Raw genomic sequence first — 17,913 nt, forward strand, 5'->3', positions numbered from 1 at the left:
CTTTGGTTGTGGCGTGACATCACAGCTGAGAGCGACGCGATGCGCCACGAGCTTTATTAACCCTCGCCCGCACATGCCATTTTCCCATCCTAGAACGCACATGGGCGGGGGGGGGGTGGTTACCAGTTACCACCCCCCGCGCCATTTCGTTCCTGTTGGAGATAGAGCTTAGCGGTAAAGACCAAAAAGATTCTTTGGGAAGAGACAAATCCAATGATACCCAGTTTTACCTTCTCAGGTCAGTCATTGACCTTCCAGGTCAGGTCAAACTAAAATATGTTGCTGTTTTGGGTCACCGTTGGATATCAAGTGCACTGCTTATCATATACCGATGACGATGCCGTTTTCTGGTGCAAGCCAGCTAGAACCTCTTTGTCACACTACCCGACCAGATTTTTGCTGCTGATGTCATTTCAGGTCAAGCTAGGTCAAGGTCAATTATATATGTTTGTATGTCTGTGTGTGTCTGTGTATACTGATGTGTGCACCGATTGTTTATGTGTCCATAAATGATAACAATAACACGTCAAATGTATATTAAACACACAAAGCTTTCGGTATGAAAATACCTTGATCACTGTGTTAACAGAAATCACATTTATTATAGTATATTAAATTATAGTATATTAAACACATTTCTGTTAACACAGTGATCAAGGTATTTTCGTACCGAAAGCTTTGTGTGTTTAATATACATTTGACGTGTTATTGTTATCATTTATCCTAACTGTCTTGGATATTCTACATTATGTGTCCATATTACATGAAATCATGATCTGAGAAGCTTTTACCAAAAATGCAGTCAAAAAACTTCACAAAAGTAAATTCAGCTTGCCTAAAACGCAATTACCTATCTTAGATGACCTAGGTTGACATTGACCCTGACCTTGACACCTGTACATCGTCGAACAACATGTTCCATGATAGGTGGGAGGTAAGACTGGCAAAAAAAGGCCGAAATCAAGGTGTCAAAAGCTCACAAGGCCCATAGCCAACGCAAGATGTTGAGAATTGGCTATTTGGGTCATGACATGACCTGAAAAACGAGGTCATATCTCCGAAACCAAAAATCACAGAAACTTGAAATTTTCAGTGGACATCAAAAAGGATAGAGGAGTAGCTATACCAAAAATCAGCCTTTTAGCTCTAAAAATGTCGAGTGCAGAGCAGAAAGACTACCTGGGGGGGGGGGGGTGGCACCCCCCATGTGCGGGCGAGGGTTAACTCCGATCTCACGCTACCCCTTTCCTTCCACAGATGCTACAGCGCTGGTCGTACCCCTGTCTGCTAGCGCTGGCTGTGACCCTCTGCTACCAGAACGCCCTGCACTGTGACCTGGTGTTTGATGACGTCAGAGCGATTCACGGCAACCGCGACCTGCGTCCCGACACGCCCGTCTCCAGTCTGCTGAGCAACGACTTCTGGGGAACACCCATGGAAAAGGTAGGCCAATCACTGGCACACAATTGTCGCCATTGTCGCCACACGAACAATGGCTGTGTCCAATGACGATGAATGGGCGCGGTAACTGCGCACCAGGCCTGTGACAGGCACTGCCCACCTGCACGATTGCCGGGCGGAGAGGGAAGGGGTGCCGTCCTGTGTATGACACGCATCGTAAAAAGGAGTGACGCAGTAGGTATACCAACGGAGCAATGCCTATGGTGCGATTATGATAAGTTTCCTTTTGCGCTTGATATGGTGAAATCGCATTGATTACCGAGCACATATGCTAGATCAGATTCCTAACCAAACTACATGAACTGATAACTAAATACCAATGTGCAATGTGCAATGGTATGTGCAAAAAGCCAATTGACGAATCCAATTTTATACCTATATGCCACTATTGTAACGTAACATCCTAAAATTGGCAGCCATTTACTTCTTGTTTAACTGATGCTAATATATCAGGATTTTTTATATTGTCGAAAAGTCGTTCATGTTTTGGTCGTAGAAGTAAAAAAAAAACTTCACCTAAAAACAGCTCAAGGCAGTTACAGTTAGCATATTTCAGACCGTAATGTAACATGTATGCATGCCCACTGATGGTGGTACTGTAACGTGCCGAAACCGGTCTGGAATACGATAACTGCTTTGAACTGTTTTTTGGTGAAGTTTATTTTACTTCTACGACCAAAACATATCAGGATTTTCTTACCATGCTGCAGTGATGCTCACGTCTGGACGCTGGCAGCATTGCAGAGACGATTACAGTTTAACTTTTCCGCTCCCGCTAATAGCCGCCGTCATCTGGATTTGATCCGAGTTTAATGAGTGCCGGAATTTCTCACAACTGCGCTCTACCAGCCGGCTCGTGCCGTGCATTGCTGATAAATGACGCTCGTAAATCACGACATTAGGTGTGAAATTCCTACAATCTTTGAACAAGACATCAACCCGTGATGAGAGGATATTGTCTTGGCTTAATAACAGATAGGCCCTTAAAACCCGCGCCCCACTGGGGGGGGGCTATTTATAGCCCCCTCCCGTTTTTCTGCAATAACTTCTAAACCGCTTGACGTATCGACGCCAAACTTTCAGTACCTTCGGCTGCATCAATTTGACACCGTGTGTCAAAACTTGAACCTCGTAGCTACCATAGGTCGGCCGGAAATGACGTCAGAGTGACGTCATGTTCGGCCGATTTCGACGCAAAACATTGAACCACGGCAATCGCTCCCAAGGGCTCAGTTTTTAAGCTCGATCCAATTTCCTTGCATGAGAGGACTCAGAATAGACTGCGCTATCAAACTGCTATCTCAGATTTTCGAAATTTTGAAAATTTCGAAAATTTTATATAATAAAATTCAAAATTTACATTTTTACATTTTTTTCAAAAAGTTTTTGACTTTTCGAAAAAAAACCGGAATATATGTGATAGAACGCTATATTATGACTAACTCTAGCAAGTTTTGGCTAAATATCTTCAAAAATGGCCAAGTTATACGCATTATTGCAAAAAATTCACAATTATTAATTTTTCAAATCTATTTTTCAGCACGTATTTGACATCGTACGTCAATATAAATAGCACCATCGTGTTCCTGAGCTCAAACTGCATCCAATAGACACCTTTTCTGTTGAAAAATTATAACTTCAAAATTTGACCTTTTTTGACCTGAAAGTGACCTGACCTAAGCGAAATTCGACTCAAAATGACCTCGAATGACACAGACGACATCAAATTCGAAATCTTTGGCCTAAATGGACCATAAAACATGTGTCACGTGACTGACGCATGATATAATATTTTCGTGACCTGTGATGACCTGACCTTGACCTGAAAATCAAAGTACAAGTTTGGTACCCTCAGGATATCTAAAGCATCTGTTCACGAGTGTGTGAACCAAAAATGAGCCTGATCTGACTTGTAAGCCGGCGGCCAGAGCCCAAAACGTGAACAAGCCAAAATGCTAATAATTTTTACTTTGACCTGACCTGTGACGTCATCGGTGACCTCGAGGTCAATGAAATTAGGTTTCACTCGACAGTTTTTCCGGGGCTATCAGACGCCGTTTGAATTTTGACGATCGGCCCAGTAGTTTCGGAGTTAGGAGGGGGGCTATGAATAGCCCCCCCCCCCCCCCCCCCCAGTAGGGCGTGTTATACGCAGACCCCAGTGGGGCGCGGGTTAAATGGGGCAGTTATTAATTTGACAGCATGTTATATGTCCTAAATAGCCACGGTGTTTCTGACCATCTTTTTATCTACATAAAATTTTGAGATAACACTTTCTATGCTGCAACCATTTTCTCACATACTTTCGAATATTTCAAACTCGAGCCCTATTCATCGACGTTACACTTTGACCCGCGCCATTCCTGCGACCGTCTCTCTCGCCGTATTCGTTCCGAGTTTGAGTTACGGCAGGCTGTCGCGCTCGGTCCTCTCACGGTGTAAATACGGCGGCACTTTCCTGAGAACCAATCATCGTGCATCACCCTGGCAACGGTAACGCGATTCAGCCAATACGGCCACCACTCCTCCCCCTCCTTCCCCAGACGTGCTGGCGAGGCACTGAGGTGAAGGCGCTCAGGTTTTTTTTTTCACAACGGTCACAAATTACATAGGACACCTATCATTGAAGGGTCCTTACTCGTTACTGTGGACACGACGATGGAATTATTTAAGCTGGGTTTCGTGACTTCGAACAAAAGGCATCAGGTGATTGGATTCAACAATCATGCAATCATCCAGTGGTTGTCTCAAGGCGTGTGCGTATTATTTAACCCTCGCCCGTAAACGGCGATCTGCCACCTTCGCCCATGCAGGGGGGGGGGGGGTTGGTGCGACCCCCCCTTGGCGTTTGAAAACGGAGCGTCGTAGAGCTTAGCGGAAAAGACCAACGGATTGCTCTCGCCGAGATCTCGCGATTGGTGGTATATTTTTTGGTCCTAGGTCAACATTTGACCTACTTTTGACCGGTCAAAGGTCAAATTTTCGGAAAAATAGACTTTTTCAACTTTCCGCGGCGATTGCGGCAAAACGGTGGGAGATATCGACTTGAAACCTTCACTATAGTGTTCCTTGATTAATTCTCTATCGTTTGGTATGTATTTCGTTTCCCTAGCTCTAAAAACGGCGCGTTGGGAGCGCCGGAAGTCGGCAAGGTCACAGTCGGCGGCAGAAATTCGAAAAATCAAAATTTAAATTTTTGAAATCTGATTGTATTTTTGGATTTGGAAGGTCCATTTGCTCCCTATAGAAGCTAATATTGCTGCATATTCCCATTGAGGTGACAAGAATTAGCAAAATAGTGGTTCGGGCGCTTTTCAAAAATAGTACCGGACGCTGTTCCTCTTGTGACGTCATAGCTCCGTGACCTGACCTGACCCGGTCAAGTTTCTTATACCATATGATAGCCAATACTTGCCCTAACATGCATGGGAAGTTTCATCACGATCCATCAACCGATGTCCGTACCACCGGCAGGAAACCTCGGGCGTTGGCACTCAGTTTGTGAAAATCCGGCCGGAGGCTGTTCCCTTTGTGACGTCATAACTCCGTGACCTGACATGACCCGGTCAAATTTTTTTTTATCAAAAGATGCGCAAGGTTTGCCCCATAAGGTACCCAAAATTTGGCGGCGCTGCGCGCCGCCGTTTTTGCACTATTTCCGAAAAACCTCGGGGGGGGGGGGTTGCACCAACCCCCCCCTACATGGGCGAGGGTTAATGGATAAAACCGTCAGTTTTTATTACTTATTAGTTTAGGTACCCATATGGCCAAAGCTTTTACTAGAAATTCAACGTGTGTGTTGACGGTGTTGTATTGGGTGGATATCCATCCCTATTTCAAATAATCGAAGCAATTCAACTTTCTAGTTACAATAAATGTAAAAAACTAGTTTTAAACCGGGCAACGACTGGTGTGGATGCATAATTAATTCGCGGCAGTTCTGATTCCGGCAGAGAGCCGGCAATGGCCGGTTCGCTGTTGATAATGCTGAATGCAGACCCTTCCGTACTCACGTCTTACGCTGACGATGAAACGGTCATTTGACGCTGTCACTGTTTAAGGAGAAATAGCATCATCCGTGCAGTGTTGGCGGTCAGTCATTGCTCAGACCATCACAGACCAGCGGCCCGTGACCACTGACTGCATGGTCACTGGTTAGACGTGTCGCAGAGGGGACAGTCATTGCCCAAAGGTCAAACTATGACAGACCAGTGACTCATAGTTGCTGGTAGCCGGGATAACTGTCAGACAGCACTGGTCAGATTGTCATTCAGGTTGGTATGTACTGGACCACACCGGTGAAATGGTGAAGGCATAGCAACAGCAGTTGGTGCGTGGACTGCACTATAGTGAAAGTGTCGGCTGCTGCCAGCATTGGCAGGTGATGAATTGCTAAGCTGTGTTGGCTGCTCAGTCTGTGCCGGCGTCAGAGTTGGCACTGGACAGCGACATTGGTCTACTTTGGTGTCGACAACTGCCAGTGTTGGTGTTGGCCAGGCCGGGTCGGTCGCTCACGCACCAATCGTTGTAAGTGGATGTAATACGTGACGGTCAAGCGTGTCGAGTGGCCCACTATTGACAACGAAACGGGAGGTTGGCACGCCTGAACACGGGCTCAATTTCAATGATGACTGCCTGCTGCAGTATGGTATGTGTAATGGACATGATGAATGACAACTTGGAACGACACGCGCTATAGCTTGATTGCTGATATCACGCAATTGGAAAAGCTTCATGACAATGAAAATCCAAGACAGAACAGATTGTTCCTGTTGAAGATACGCAACAAAGACCCACTTCTGATCGCAGTTAAAAACTCCACAAGTAAGCGACCATAGCCGGGTACACAACGACACAAATCGGAGCGGGCCAGCGAGGCCCGGTAGTGGGCTAACATGCGGTTCACACCACACTCCACATGCCTACCCAACGTCTCACTACACACGTCTGCGATAAATGGTTACCAGTAATTAAATGCCCTACTTCGATTTTTATGACGAATTAAAAGTCATTCAATCCAAAAAAGCCTATAACACTCACTTACAAACAATATTTCCTCAGCAGCTATGCGCCGATGTGAGCCTGCCTCATGTGTCGCCACCTTCTAAAGTATTGGCAGTGCACATTTGATTTGCATTTGATGAGCCGGCGTATTTCTGTTCCAGGATCATTCGCACAAGTCGTACCGGCCTCTCTGCGTTCTCACCTTTCGCTGGAACTACTTCTTCCACCAGCTCAGCCCTATGGGCTACCATCTCGTCAACGTTATTCTTCATGGTGTCGTATGCTTCCTCTACTTCAGGTCCGTTTACACACAGTTTGACTTTGGCAAACGAGCGCCGAGCTTACCGAGTTCGGTAAGCTCATTGAACGAGTTCAATGAGCTTACCGAATACTATTATAGACATAACGTAGAATGCAATGAACCTTGGTATTGAACGGGAGAGATCGTTTGCTAAGTTGTTAGATGTGCATAATAATATTTTCCATTTCATGTTTGCCAGTTTCTTCGGGTACTTAAATTTTTAGACGACCGCTTTTGGCTAATTCTCAGTAATAAATTAACATTTTCAATGATGATACTCTTTTGTATATGAAACTAACAGCTTTCATTTCTTTCGTCACAGGCTGTGCAATCTGTTCGTATCGAAGAAGTGCAGCTTTTTGGCTGCCATGATGTTTGCTGTCCATCCTGTCCATACTGAGGCGGTAAGTGGGAACTATAGCTGGGGTGTGTTTTAGCATACAATTTCACCTATATGTGGGGCAAGGGCGACAAGATTTTAAATCTTTTACAGTACCGTACACAGTGAAAAACAGCCCTGTATGTATACTGATAGCGCGCCATGTTACGTATCGCCTCGCTCGATTTTGCTGACCGAATAAAGACGAAAATAGGTTAGCAGGGCACTTATAACAGCTGCATATAGGCGCCAATGGTGTGATAATGAAAATTTGGGATCAAACATAGTATGAGTTTATCCACTTTCAATGAGTTTAGGTATCCATCTTCAAGGAAGACAGTAGCAGTGCATTCTACCTACGGTTCGTCCATGACTAAGCCGCGATGAGTTTTCAGAGCAGGATGTAGGCATTTCAGACTCCAGGTTGAGTGTTTAAAGAAAGAACGAGAGCCGGGTCTCCGACTCATTCTAAAACCCATAACTTCCGCCATTTAATCTCCTTCCCACATTATTGGCTAATGCCAGTATAGTTCACGTGCTGAAAGTTATTCCGAGAGAGATTATGCTGGAAGCTAATCAGTTTGAATAAATGAATATAAGTAGGCAATTTACTGAAGTGTTGACCCTATGGCTAAGCTTTCAGATGCCAGTGAATGGGCTGACTTTCTCAACAGCGGCGTAGTTTCTGTGGGGCTTGACAACGTTTTGTTGGCTTACAACGCGTTGCAATGCTGAGTACCTACATACAATAAGTGGGGATGTCAAGTTTTATGTCCCAAGCCTAGCGATGTCGACCCGTCCTTGAAAATGTTGTGAAGTGCCAGCGTACGGAGCCGTTTTAATGCTTCTTGCTTATACATGTACTCGTACATACATACATGTAACAAGTCGCGTATATATGCTTCTAAAAATCGATGCATAAAAATAAGTACCATTTTGCAATATGTTGATCACGAAATCGGTCATCGTTGTTTTCACGTTGACAATCATCTAGTAATTACCATTTGTTGATATTTATTTCAATATGAGTACAAAACTACTGTATTTCGTATGAACCTATGTAACTAGGTACACGATCAACCGTTGTGATAGGTTGAAGTCTATGTAATGAATGAACTCTACAGCTTGCATAATGTCTTTCCCCGCTGTTGTTACGGAAAAACGTGTCCCTAATTGTTCTGGTTTTGTTCGTTTCGTTGTCATATATGACAACGAAACGAATAGTTGAACGAATTCCAGATATGAAATTGGTTCAACTATTTTTCATTTCCAAATGACATGAATATTTTCCGTGTAATACCTACACCTCCCAGGTGGCCTTCCCTCGATGGGGGCTCCCCGTCAGCCCACCCCAACACTGTTGTCAAAACGATGAAATCATACGCCACATGGGACCTTGTTTCATTTATGGTAATCTATACCGGTGGCTTTTACTGGAATAACATGTCCGTCGGGCGGCGGTGAGGGGCGGTGCTGGGGCGGCGGGGGACTGGGGCGCCCCTCGGTGTCTGATGGACGGCCAGGGATGTGGCGTGACACCCCGCTGTCTTTCCGTTACACGGATGAATGCTGGCCGGCGCACGGGGACGGGGAGAGGATTGGCGCCGTGTAACTGACGCTTCCCGCCGCGCCGTGGGAGAGTTATGCTGTGAAATAAATAACCCTCCTGGCATGCACCTCACTAAATGATGCCGGTCATTTTACCCGTCGCTGTCATGCGCACATGTATTGCAATGTTAGCTGCTTGGAGACCCAATCTGACGCTGAGCTGGGTACATGATGCAGCTTCAGCTATAGCCCGTATCGTCACTCCCCAGGTGACAGGAGTGGTGGGCCGAGCAGAGCTGCTCTCAGCGCTCTTCTTCACCTCTGCATTCCTGGCCTACACAAGGTCCGTCCGAACAAGAACAACGACAGGTAAGCCATAGCGTGTCTTGTGGCAAGGCAAGGGAATTATAGAAATAATTTGCCCATGAAGAATGGTTAATACATTCTGTAAGCTCATATGAACATAATTCGTTGCTCGAGACGTGTTGAAATGCTTTTTCGTTAAAAAAACGACCACATGAAAAGTACTTTTGGTTGTAACCAATAATATTACCGTGATACCTTACAAAATTACTTAAAAATGGTTATCAGTAATTAAAAAACCAAGGAAATCCATTCGACACTGCATTCCAGGTTCCTTTATCGCATGCCATCATATCCGAATACAATCTCTTGGCCTTGGGGCTTAACGCACAGTTACATTCTTTTGAGTTAATACCGTAAATGCTTTCCTGGATAGAACGACGTTTTTCAATCTGATGAGGCTCAGTTGAATCCACTTTTCCAGTGTCGAACTCACACAGCGTGACAGGATATGCCAATTGGTAAAATTTATGGCAGATAGATTACGGTAAAATTCGTAACTCGGCGACGGGCCACCACTATGTGATGGATTTGTGAGCGCACTTCACGAAAACACTGTCTCGAACAGCTCTAATTTATTTGATGACTTCCAAACGGTCGTTAATGCCGCCTTAATTCACAATTGAAGTGAACTAGCATCGGGCGTTAGCATTCAAATATTGAATGATAAAAGGAGGAATAGCCATACTCATAAATACTTCTTTTCATGGCAGGATCGTAAACAAGGCCTATTGACCCTGAAAAGCAAATGGAGTGAAAAAAGGTAAAATGCAATGTCATACACACGGCTCATACAGACTAACCCAATTACAAGAAGAGGTCGTTTTGTGCTACCATTTCAAGGAGGGTTGATTCGCTGAGCTGTAGCTCTCAGTTTTCATCACGTACCTATGCCCGTTGTTTTAGTTAGTGAGCCAGGGGCTGTTGTGCAAGGAGCTCTGAAGCTCGGCACAGTGCCGAGCTAGTTATTTAGAAACGCCGCCATAAAATACCGACTGCTCTGTGGCATTACCGGCCGTCGAAACCCTGCGGAGACTTAATGAGTTCCTGTTAAGTCACCATTATTCCGTTTATTGATAATTTGAGCTTTGACGATGTCATAAGTCTCTTTTAACGTTCGCCAATTGAGACAGGTAGAGACCAATCAAGACGTAAGCGGCCGACGGGTTCAGCATGACAGGCACGTGTAGGACGACGTTTGATGAACGGACTGGGGGCAGTTGGCATGTGAAGGAAATGAGCCGTGACTGATGGCCCATCGGGTGGTGAATTCAGTCATTTACTGGAATGATTTCTACTTACTAGGGATGCGTCTTCCAAATAAATTACGATTTTATTACCTATTGTGCTTACGGTATTGTAGTAAAAGTTCGCCAAAAAGCTTCAGATTCCCAAGGACGTTACAAAGCTTTCGCTCTCATTGTCCTTTGGCCGAAACATTCAGTTTTTTTTTTTTTGCTCTGTGTAGTGTTTTGCTTGGACTTATTAGAGCACTTGAATAGTGAACTGGTGACACCTGAGACTTTTCCTCGATCGCAAAATATGTCGAGTATGTTTAAAGACACATATGTACTGAGCGACAAACATCATGTATGTACCGTACATAGTACAAACTATGTACCTTATGTCATATTGTGTATTTAGATGTCGTTTCACCTTGCGACTTTCCACTGCATATTTTTTTTGTATAATTTCTCGCTTCACTTCTTCAAACAAGTCTTTGTTTATTAGATGCGTCAGACTCATTTTTAGCCTGATGCGTTTGAACCAGCCGACCGAAACTAGGCCTTCTAATTCGATTGGCGGAGCCTGGAGGCTACGAGAGGACGGGCTAAGATGCTTACTTAATTAAGTTTGTTATTGTTAAGAGAGCAGCGGAAACCAGCTCATATTTTTCGCTCCCCAAAGAAGGCCGGTAGCAAACAAAGTGATGGATTTGGCCGACAACAATGGTGAGCTCATTCAGTTTGAAGAAAAGCACTCGCTCAGTAATTGTTTGCTCTCGAGCTTATATAAGATTTAAACAAATCCTATCACTTCCCATTTCCATGCAAGTGTCTGGGAGAAATAATGGCTTTTTGAGAAAATTGAAGAGAAATATGTTTCGAATCCCGACATATTTTGACTCGATGGTGTAATGTCATGATTGCTTATCGCACGAATATTAGTAAAAAAAAAACAGGGTATTTTATATTAAATATTGATGTTGTTTGTTCTTAGCACCCACTATTTCATGACTTCGCTTTCTTGCATGAATTTGACCTTGTGTACTCCATAGTATACGGATCTGGTGCTTTTCCTTTCATGTAAGTAGTTAAGCGCTCAGAAGCGTTCCCTCAGATGAAGCTTATTTTTAATCACAGCATTTGTAACCGCATTATTGCACATTTTCCCAAGATATCGCGCTATCAGCCAGACCCCACATCCAGGAGTCTTCCCCTTATGAACTGCGACACCACCGTCTGAGCAAACAAGCCCATAAAAACGACATTGGAAGCCGCGCAGCCGGATATTGTCATCCGCAGCGCTGCAGGGTCGCCACTCCTTCATAGGCCGTCAGGCTGAGATGACACTATTTCCGCAGGTTTAGCCCTTTAGCGCGTTAGTGGCTCGTGAGATCCAATCTCACGACGTGAGGCCATATTCACTCTCTGATTTTCGCGTCATGTTTTTCCTGCTGCCTCTTGTTGATTGTTGCCCCAACTTTGCTTTTATGTGCTCGTTGCACATGATACAACTTAGTTGAGTACATAATATACAAAATCACATTGCAAGTGCCCTTATATTATATGGTTATATGTACACATTCTAGCAGCACAAATATAAGAGGAAAACTTTCAAACCGATGCCGGTTAAATAAAATCATAACACTACTGTTCATAATCCCGTAATTATCACGCTTTTGACTTAGCCTCGATGAGCCAAATGTGATCTATTTTGTCCAACTATTTTGCTTAAATCAGAAAGTCTACATTCACTTTGTTGGCGTATATTTGGTGACTGTCACATTCTGCTCGTTCACAGACTGGCGGTGGATGTTTGTCACCATGGTGTGCGTCACTGCGTCTCTTCTCAGCAAGGAGCAGGGCATCACCATCGTGGGAGTCTGTGTTACCTATGAGCTGTTTGTTGTGCAGAAGGTGAGTGTCAATGCCCGTTGGCTAGGACCTATTCAAAATTCAGTTGTAAATTCAAGCGAGCCCTGGGCCTACTGTGTCCAGGTTTACAAGGACTAGGTGCCGGATATGCCATTCATGGTAGGTATGTGAAAAGTCACGGTAAAGTTGTCGGCTGTACCAAATGCACTCGAGCCCACCCCTGACTACAGAACCCGCATCTCGAACTGACACCAGCCCCCCTCTGCCGTCCCGTCCTGCCGCCAGCTGCGGCGGTCGGAGCTGCAGTACCTGCTCAGGTCACTGGTCAGTGGGAAGGTCCCTCCTCCCGGCTGGCTGATGGAGTCGGCACCGCGGCTGACCGCACTGACCGTCACCGGACTCAGTCTGTTACTGGCCAGAGTCAGAGTCATGGGTGCCAGACTGCCCGTGTTCAACAGGTACGAGTTGCGAAACGCACACAACGCGTATAAATGTGTTTTTGGATGCTGTTCTTTTGCTGTTATATATTGCTTTATGTTCTTTGATAATAAAAGTAAATATTTGGTATGAATAATGCCTGAGTCAAACATTGCACTTTATTTGCATTAGCATCAGCGCCTTTGCATGTGAATGCGAGGCCAAAGATAAATATCGCTCTATGACCGAAATGCCTCGGATTGAATTGACGATCGGCTATAACCTGACTCGCATCAGGATTACGGAAACAATCTTGGTAGATTTACGTAAATTCCGAATGGAAGTTATCGGACGCCGGTCTGATGCATCAGATGAATCGAAACGACACACCGACGGGAGAAACAAAATGTGATTGGCCGGACCGATAAACAGACTAGCTTACCAATGTAGTGAAGGAGTGATAAAAGACGAGCGAGAGTGAGAGGGTGAGAGAAAGCGAGAGAGAGAGAGAGAGAGAGAGAGAGAGAGGAGCAGAGAACGCAGGTCTCTGATTGCCGAAGGTAAAAAATGCACCCCCTCCCCTGTATCCCGAGAGTGCTGTTCGTCCGTCGTTCGAACGGCTGTTCTCTCTCGCGAAAAACAGAAGCCGAACGATTGACGGCGGCGGTGGTGGCAGCGGGATTGTGACGGCGGCGGCGGGGAGGGGGAGGGAGAGGGCCGTGTCGCTGCTCTGTGCCCGCGGGAGCGGAGGCCAGGGCTCCCCAGGGCCGTGTTGGACAAGGGGTAATCAACCGGTCACTGATTGGCAGCGGTGTTCGGGTCAGGCGCCGGCTGGGTGTATGTGGGAGGTCCTCAGAAACATCGAACTGCTGGCAGAAGTTTGAAAATTGAAGTGTGTGAGTCGGCACGTTACCGCATTGCTCGTGTAGACTTTCTTATGATTCAATTTCACAGATTCAGCACGAGAATCACGCGCTTTTGTTTAAAATCAGGGATATTGTTCAACATGTAAAACTTATTGTGACGTCACGCCAGCCCATCACACAACTTGCGTAACATTGAAAGAGAATGGCTATTTCCATGTTCACTAAAATCTAACACTCGCTGTCTCCGTCAGGTTCGACAACCCAGCAGCAGCTGCCGGCTGGCCGACGCGCCAGCTGACCCACAGCTACCTAACAGCGGTGAACAGCGGCCTGCTGTTGGCACCGGACCCGCTCTGTTGCGACTGGACCATGGGCACCGTGCCGCTGGTGACATCTATCGGCGACCGGCGTAACTTCAGTCCGCTGGCGGTGGCCGCAGCACTCTGCCTCTTGCTGCGGCGAGCAGTCGGTGATTACGATCGACACTCGTCTGTCATACTCATGGTGAGTGGGACGGGAGTACCAAAAATACCTAAAAATAATTTGACTTTCCCAATACATGGCCTGCTAACTTTGAACCAATCCATGGCCACGAGGGACCAATCGTTTTCCCACCTGTCCCGGAAGGGTCAGGCTTGCAGCGCTGCCCGCTGGGGGTGCCCACTGCGTTATTCATGGCTGGACGAGCTCTCTGACGCCTGCTGTCGGCCCCGTGACGCTACCCAGTTAAAAATGCAGCCCCATTTGCATAGCGGCAGGCGCGGCGAGTTCTCCTTTCATTGGGTGTCACTCGGCGCACCGGCAGTGAGCACCTAATGGCGACGAGCCGTCAGCCCGCTTTGCAGGGGCTAGGTGCAACCGGTGTACTTCAGGAAATTAACTTAAATGAATGGTAAATGTTAGTTTACGTGACAAAGGAAATCTAAGAGGCAAGCACACAAGATAGACACTAAAGGAAGTGAAGTGATAACTGAATAAATAACTCAGTGCTAGAACGGATGAGCAGGCAAGCAGTCAAATTGAACTACATATAGAATCTTCAATATCCGTCAAAGGAAGCTCCTAGTAAACAACATCGTGACAACCTTCAGCACGCTTACCTAATGCAATATTTGTCCAAGTAGAAGGTGCGACGTGAATTTGCGTCCAACAGGGCTGCTATATTGAACTAGCAACCGTCTGCATTTTTAATCAGCTCGCTAAGCCACTTTGCACGAATGCCACTTTCTGCAAGGGTGTGTGGCAGGCGCCATCAAGCCCAACAAGGTGTTCGCTTGCATGTTCCGACTCTGCTCGCTCAAGTTTTATCGACCGGATCCGCTTCTTTGTGGCTTCTAGTGTAAACATAAAAGGCACTACGCTTGTCGTGTACGAGGTTGATGCCGTGCATCTGTCGTGAATCATACTACTTGGTGACTGGTGTACACATTATCGATAGAAGCACTTCTCCGGGACACGCTGCGAAATATCAACCGACTGGCATGTTTATGTGGTGCGGGACATTTTGTATTTGCCTCAATATCACGTCCAATACGACCCGCAGTAGGTGTTTGTCGAACCCAATAGCCGCTCCGAATGGGCAATATGTTGCCTCCCCCTGTGCTCGCAGTAAAAGATTACGGTGTTTTTCACAGCCTAACGCCGGGGCTTATATCAGTGGTCAAGTCTTATCTCGGGCGCTGTAAACATGGGGAGTCAACAACACAACCATAAACGGGCTGACAGATGAGGTCGCTCCCCTCCCCGCCACTGCCAGAGCGGCTGGTGTCCGCTCCGGCGGATCCGAGGGGCGCGGGCGGTTCAGAGTTGCCTCCCTCCCCAATGACTCGACAGAGGCGGACACCAGTCACTGTGGAGCGGAGCGAGCGTGTCCGTATGTGAGCCTGGCTGTGGTTATATGTGCGTCAAATTTATCTCAAATTTCCCTCGGCTACGCCTCGGACAATAAAACATGTTTCAGTCTTAAGTGTCTTAACCCTCGGGCTACAGTGCCGTCATATCGGGCAATATTTTTTACTGTTGCCCGCTACCCCATACAGTATTGATATATTTAGTAATGTTATGTACGGATGGTCGTTAACCGACAGTGCAACCGTAGTAGCGCCCGACTTTCATGCCTTGTTAACTAAAATGCTGATTGTTTTAATACTAAAATGCTTTTCGGTAATGCAGTGTATGATAAGCGTGTTAATTTTCTTGCCTTACCTTGCTTACTCACCAATAATGCTTTCAGAGGAACATTACCCCACTCAGCTTTTCCTACATCGCAATCATGTCACACATCACGACAGCTAATAATCACATCCGACTACCTCTATGAGGAAGTGATCCATCAGTTCCTACCTGTAATCGACATAGGCGCAATCATTTATGTCAGTGTGAGGAACCATTACCTACGCCCGGGAAACGACTGCTATGTTGACAATCGTGCGCCGATGCGCAATGTGTGTACCAGTGCCTGACGAGCACGGTGCACTTCCGCGAATTTGACCTTTGCAGCGCACATGAAATGTGCAGCTAAACGAATACCAAGTATATGAAATATTGCCTTTTGCTGTTGTGCAAATTTAGGGGAAGGTCACTTACATTTTTTAACCTTCACTCTACGTGAATGGAAGACTGAAGTGATTTAAATAAGGATAACTCAAGTTTAAATAAGAAAACTGCGGCTTTAACAACTGAGCGGTTAAGTTACGAACACACAAGCTTGCTAAAAATTCTTTTGAAACGTTCAAATGTCGATTGAATTTTTCTTTTTGCTTTATTTTTCTCTTACTTTCATAGATGAAGCGATGATAGCAGTGCACCTGCGTATCTAAAGGTGTTTGCCGTTCCATCTCACTCGAGATCCGGAGGCAGCTGCAGCACCCATTTAAACTGAGCGCAGAAAACTGTCACCGCTGCAGACCGTCGCCACTCAGTTTTTAATGGTGTTGACGTGGAAATATTCCAGTCCTAACGAAATTCATCGGAAAGCTTTAAAGCTTGTAAGGGTAACGTGTGTACCTTTTTGCTAAAAAATATTTCTTGGAAAAAGTCCCCTTTCATAAAACCATACATGACGCTCATCTTACTGCTGTTCGCTTTGTTTATGTGGTTATTTGTGGCCGCATGAGTTGTATTTATATTTACACATATGCTCTAATATCTCGTATTTTTGTGTCGTTTTCAGAAGCCTCTTGGCACTGGGTAGCCTGTTCTTTGCGGGTATGTTGATACCACAGTAGTCTGCTCCTTACATGATCCCATCCAGTACCCTATCAGGCGTTTCACGTAGTGTGGGATACAGTCGCCCATCTGCCTGCTCGCTGGATACCGCCGCAGAACGGGTCTATTTTCCGGACCACAACACACGCGGCGCGGCGGGATAGTGGTTATCGGAGGTCCGGCAGCCGCCGCTCGCCTCGTCACTGATGGAGCGGACCCGGATGGGTGGGGCACAGAGATCGAGAGACGGCACCAGTCAATACTCATTTCCAGCTATCCGCATTCACTTGGTTCAGAGGATCGAAAACCAACAGTGCACAATTCCATATCTTCCAGAGAAAGATGATGACAAGCTTGGAGTCACTTTTGCCTGGATCTTTTGTTTTTCTATTCACTAATAAACCGAAAAAAATGACATGTAGTGAATCCTGTGCGGCTGATCATTCCAGCAGATCCACGAAAATTATGAAATTCCGGCGATCTTACGCCGGACAGCGGCAGAGACGAGACGCCGCCTGGCGAGCGGTGGCGTGTCGTGCGGCACAGCCTACCTTCCAGGCGTTCGGATGCTGCGCTGCGGGACAGCCTACCTTTCAGGCGCTCTGACGGCCGCCAGCCGCCAGGGCACCACGGTATCAACCGACCACCCGATCCTGTTGGCTGCTATGCTACATGTGTCATATTTAATTCGACAGCAAAATGGTGGGTTTTGCGAAAAATTGAGCGAAAAGAAGGCATGACCTACGCTTTTATCGAAATTCAGACTTGATTTCCGTATTTATCAGTCCCGGAAAAAGAAACGGAATTTTCAAGACTGAGGAGACGAGCGACGAGACTGAATCATGGCATGCATTGAATCGCGACCCGCAGAGTTTGAAACCATCTGCCGTCAGCTTTCCCCCGCCCGTCTGTCCTTGCTTCCATCTGTCTGTCTGTACGTGTATGCCTGTCTATGCCTATGGTCGTCCCTTCGTCCCTTCGTCCGTCCGTCCGTCCGTACGTCCGTCCGTCCGTCTGTCTGTCTGTCTGTCTGCTTGTGTGCTGCCTCACCCAACTCCCAGCTATAAACTCCTGCAGTGACTGTAATTGGTCGTTTATTGGCCAGTCGATGGCGGCATTACGGCTATGTGAAGTCTCCCCAGGGTGCCAGAGATCTCCGAGCGACTGTGAAATCACCGAGCCGTTCGAGAAATGCTCGATTTTCTCCTCTGATTGGAGAACTGATGTAAATTGGTGGTGTTCCTTGATGAAGCATTGCATGTTGCTTCT

General features: G+C 46.2%; 1 protein-coding gene across 1 annotated transcript in view; it reads left to right on the forward strand.

The window, feature by feature from the left end:
* The window catches only part of LOC122383305 (protein O-mannosyl-transferase Tmtc3-like), a 58,052-nt gene that overhangs the window by 31,191 nt on the left and 8,948 nt on the right, over positions 1 to 17,913 (forward strand). Inside the window, exons 2-8 of the mRNA XM_043369596.1 lie at positions 1,258 to 1,443; positions 6,627 to 6,763; positions 7,089 to 7,170; positions 8,963 to 9,062; positions 12,081 to 12,196; positions 12,440 to 12,612; positions 13,689 to 13,941. Coding sequence (XP_043225531.1) covers positions 1,258 to 1,443; positions 6,627 to 6,763; positions 7,089 to 7,170; positions 8,963 to 9,062; positions 12,081 to 12,196; positions 12,440 to 12,612; positions 13,689 to 13,941 — 1,047 coding nt within the window. The remainder of the gene's footprint in view (positions 1 to 1,257; positions 1,444 to 6,626; positions 6,764 to 7,088; positions 7,171 to 8,962; positions 9,063 to 12,080; positions 12,197 to 12,439; positions 12,613 to 13,688; positions 13,942 to 17,913) is intronic.

Source organism: Amphibalanus amphitrite, unplaced genomic scaffold, assembly GCF_019059575.1.
Source record: "Amphibalanus amphitrite isolate SeventyFive unplaced genomic scaffold, NRLGWU_Aamphi_draft 000160F_arrow, whole genome shotgun sequence".
Taxonomy (NCBI): Eukaryota; Metazoa; Arthropoda; class Thecostraca; order Balanomorpha; family Balanidae; genus Amphibalanus; species Amphibalanus amphitrite.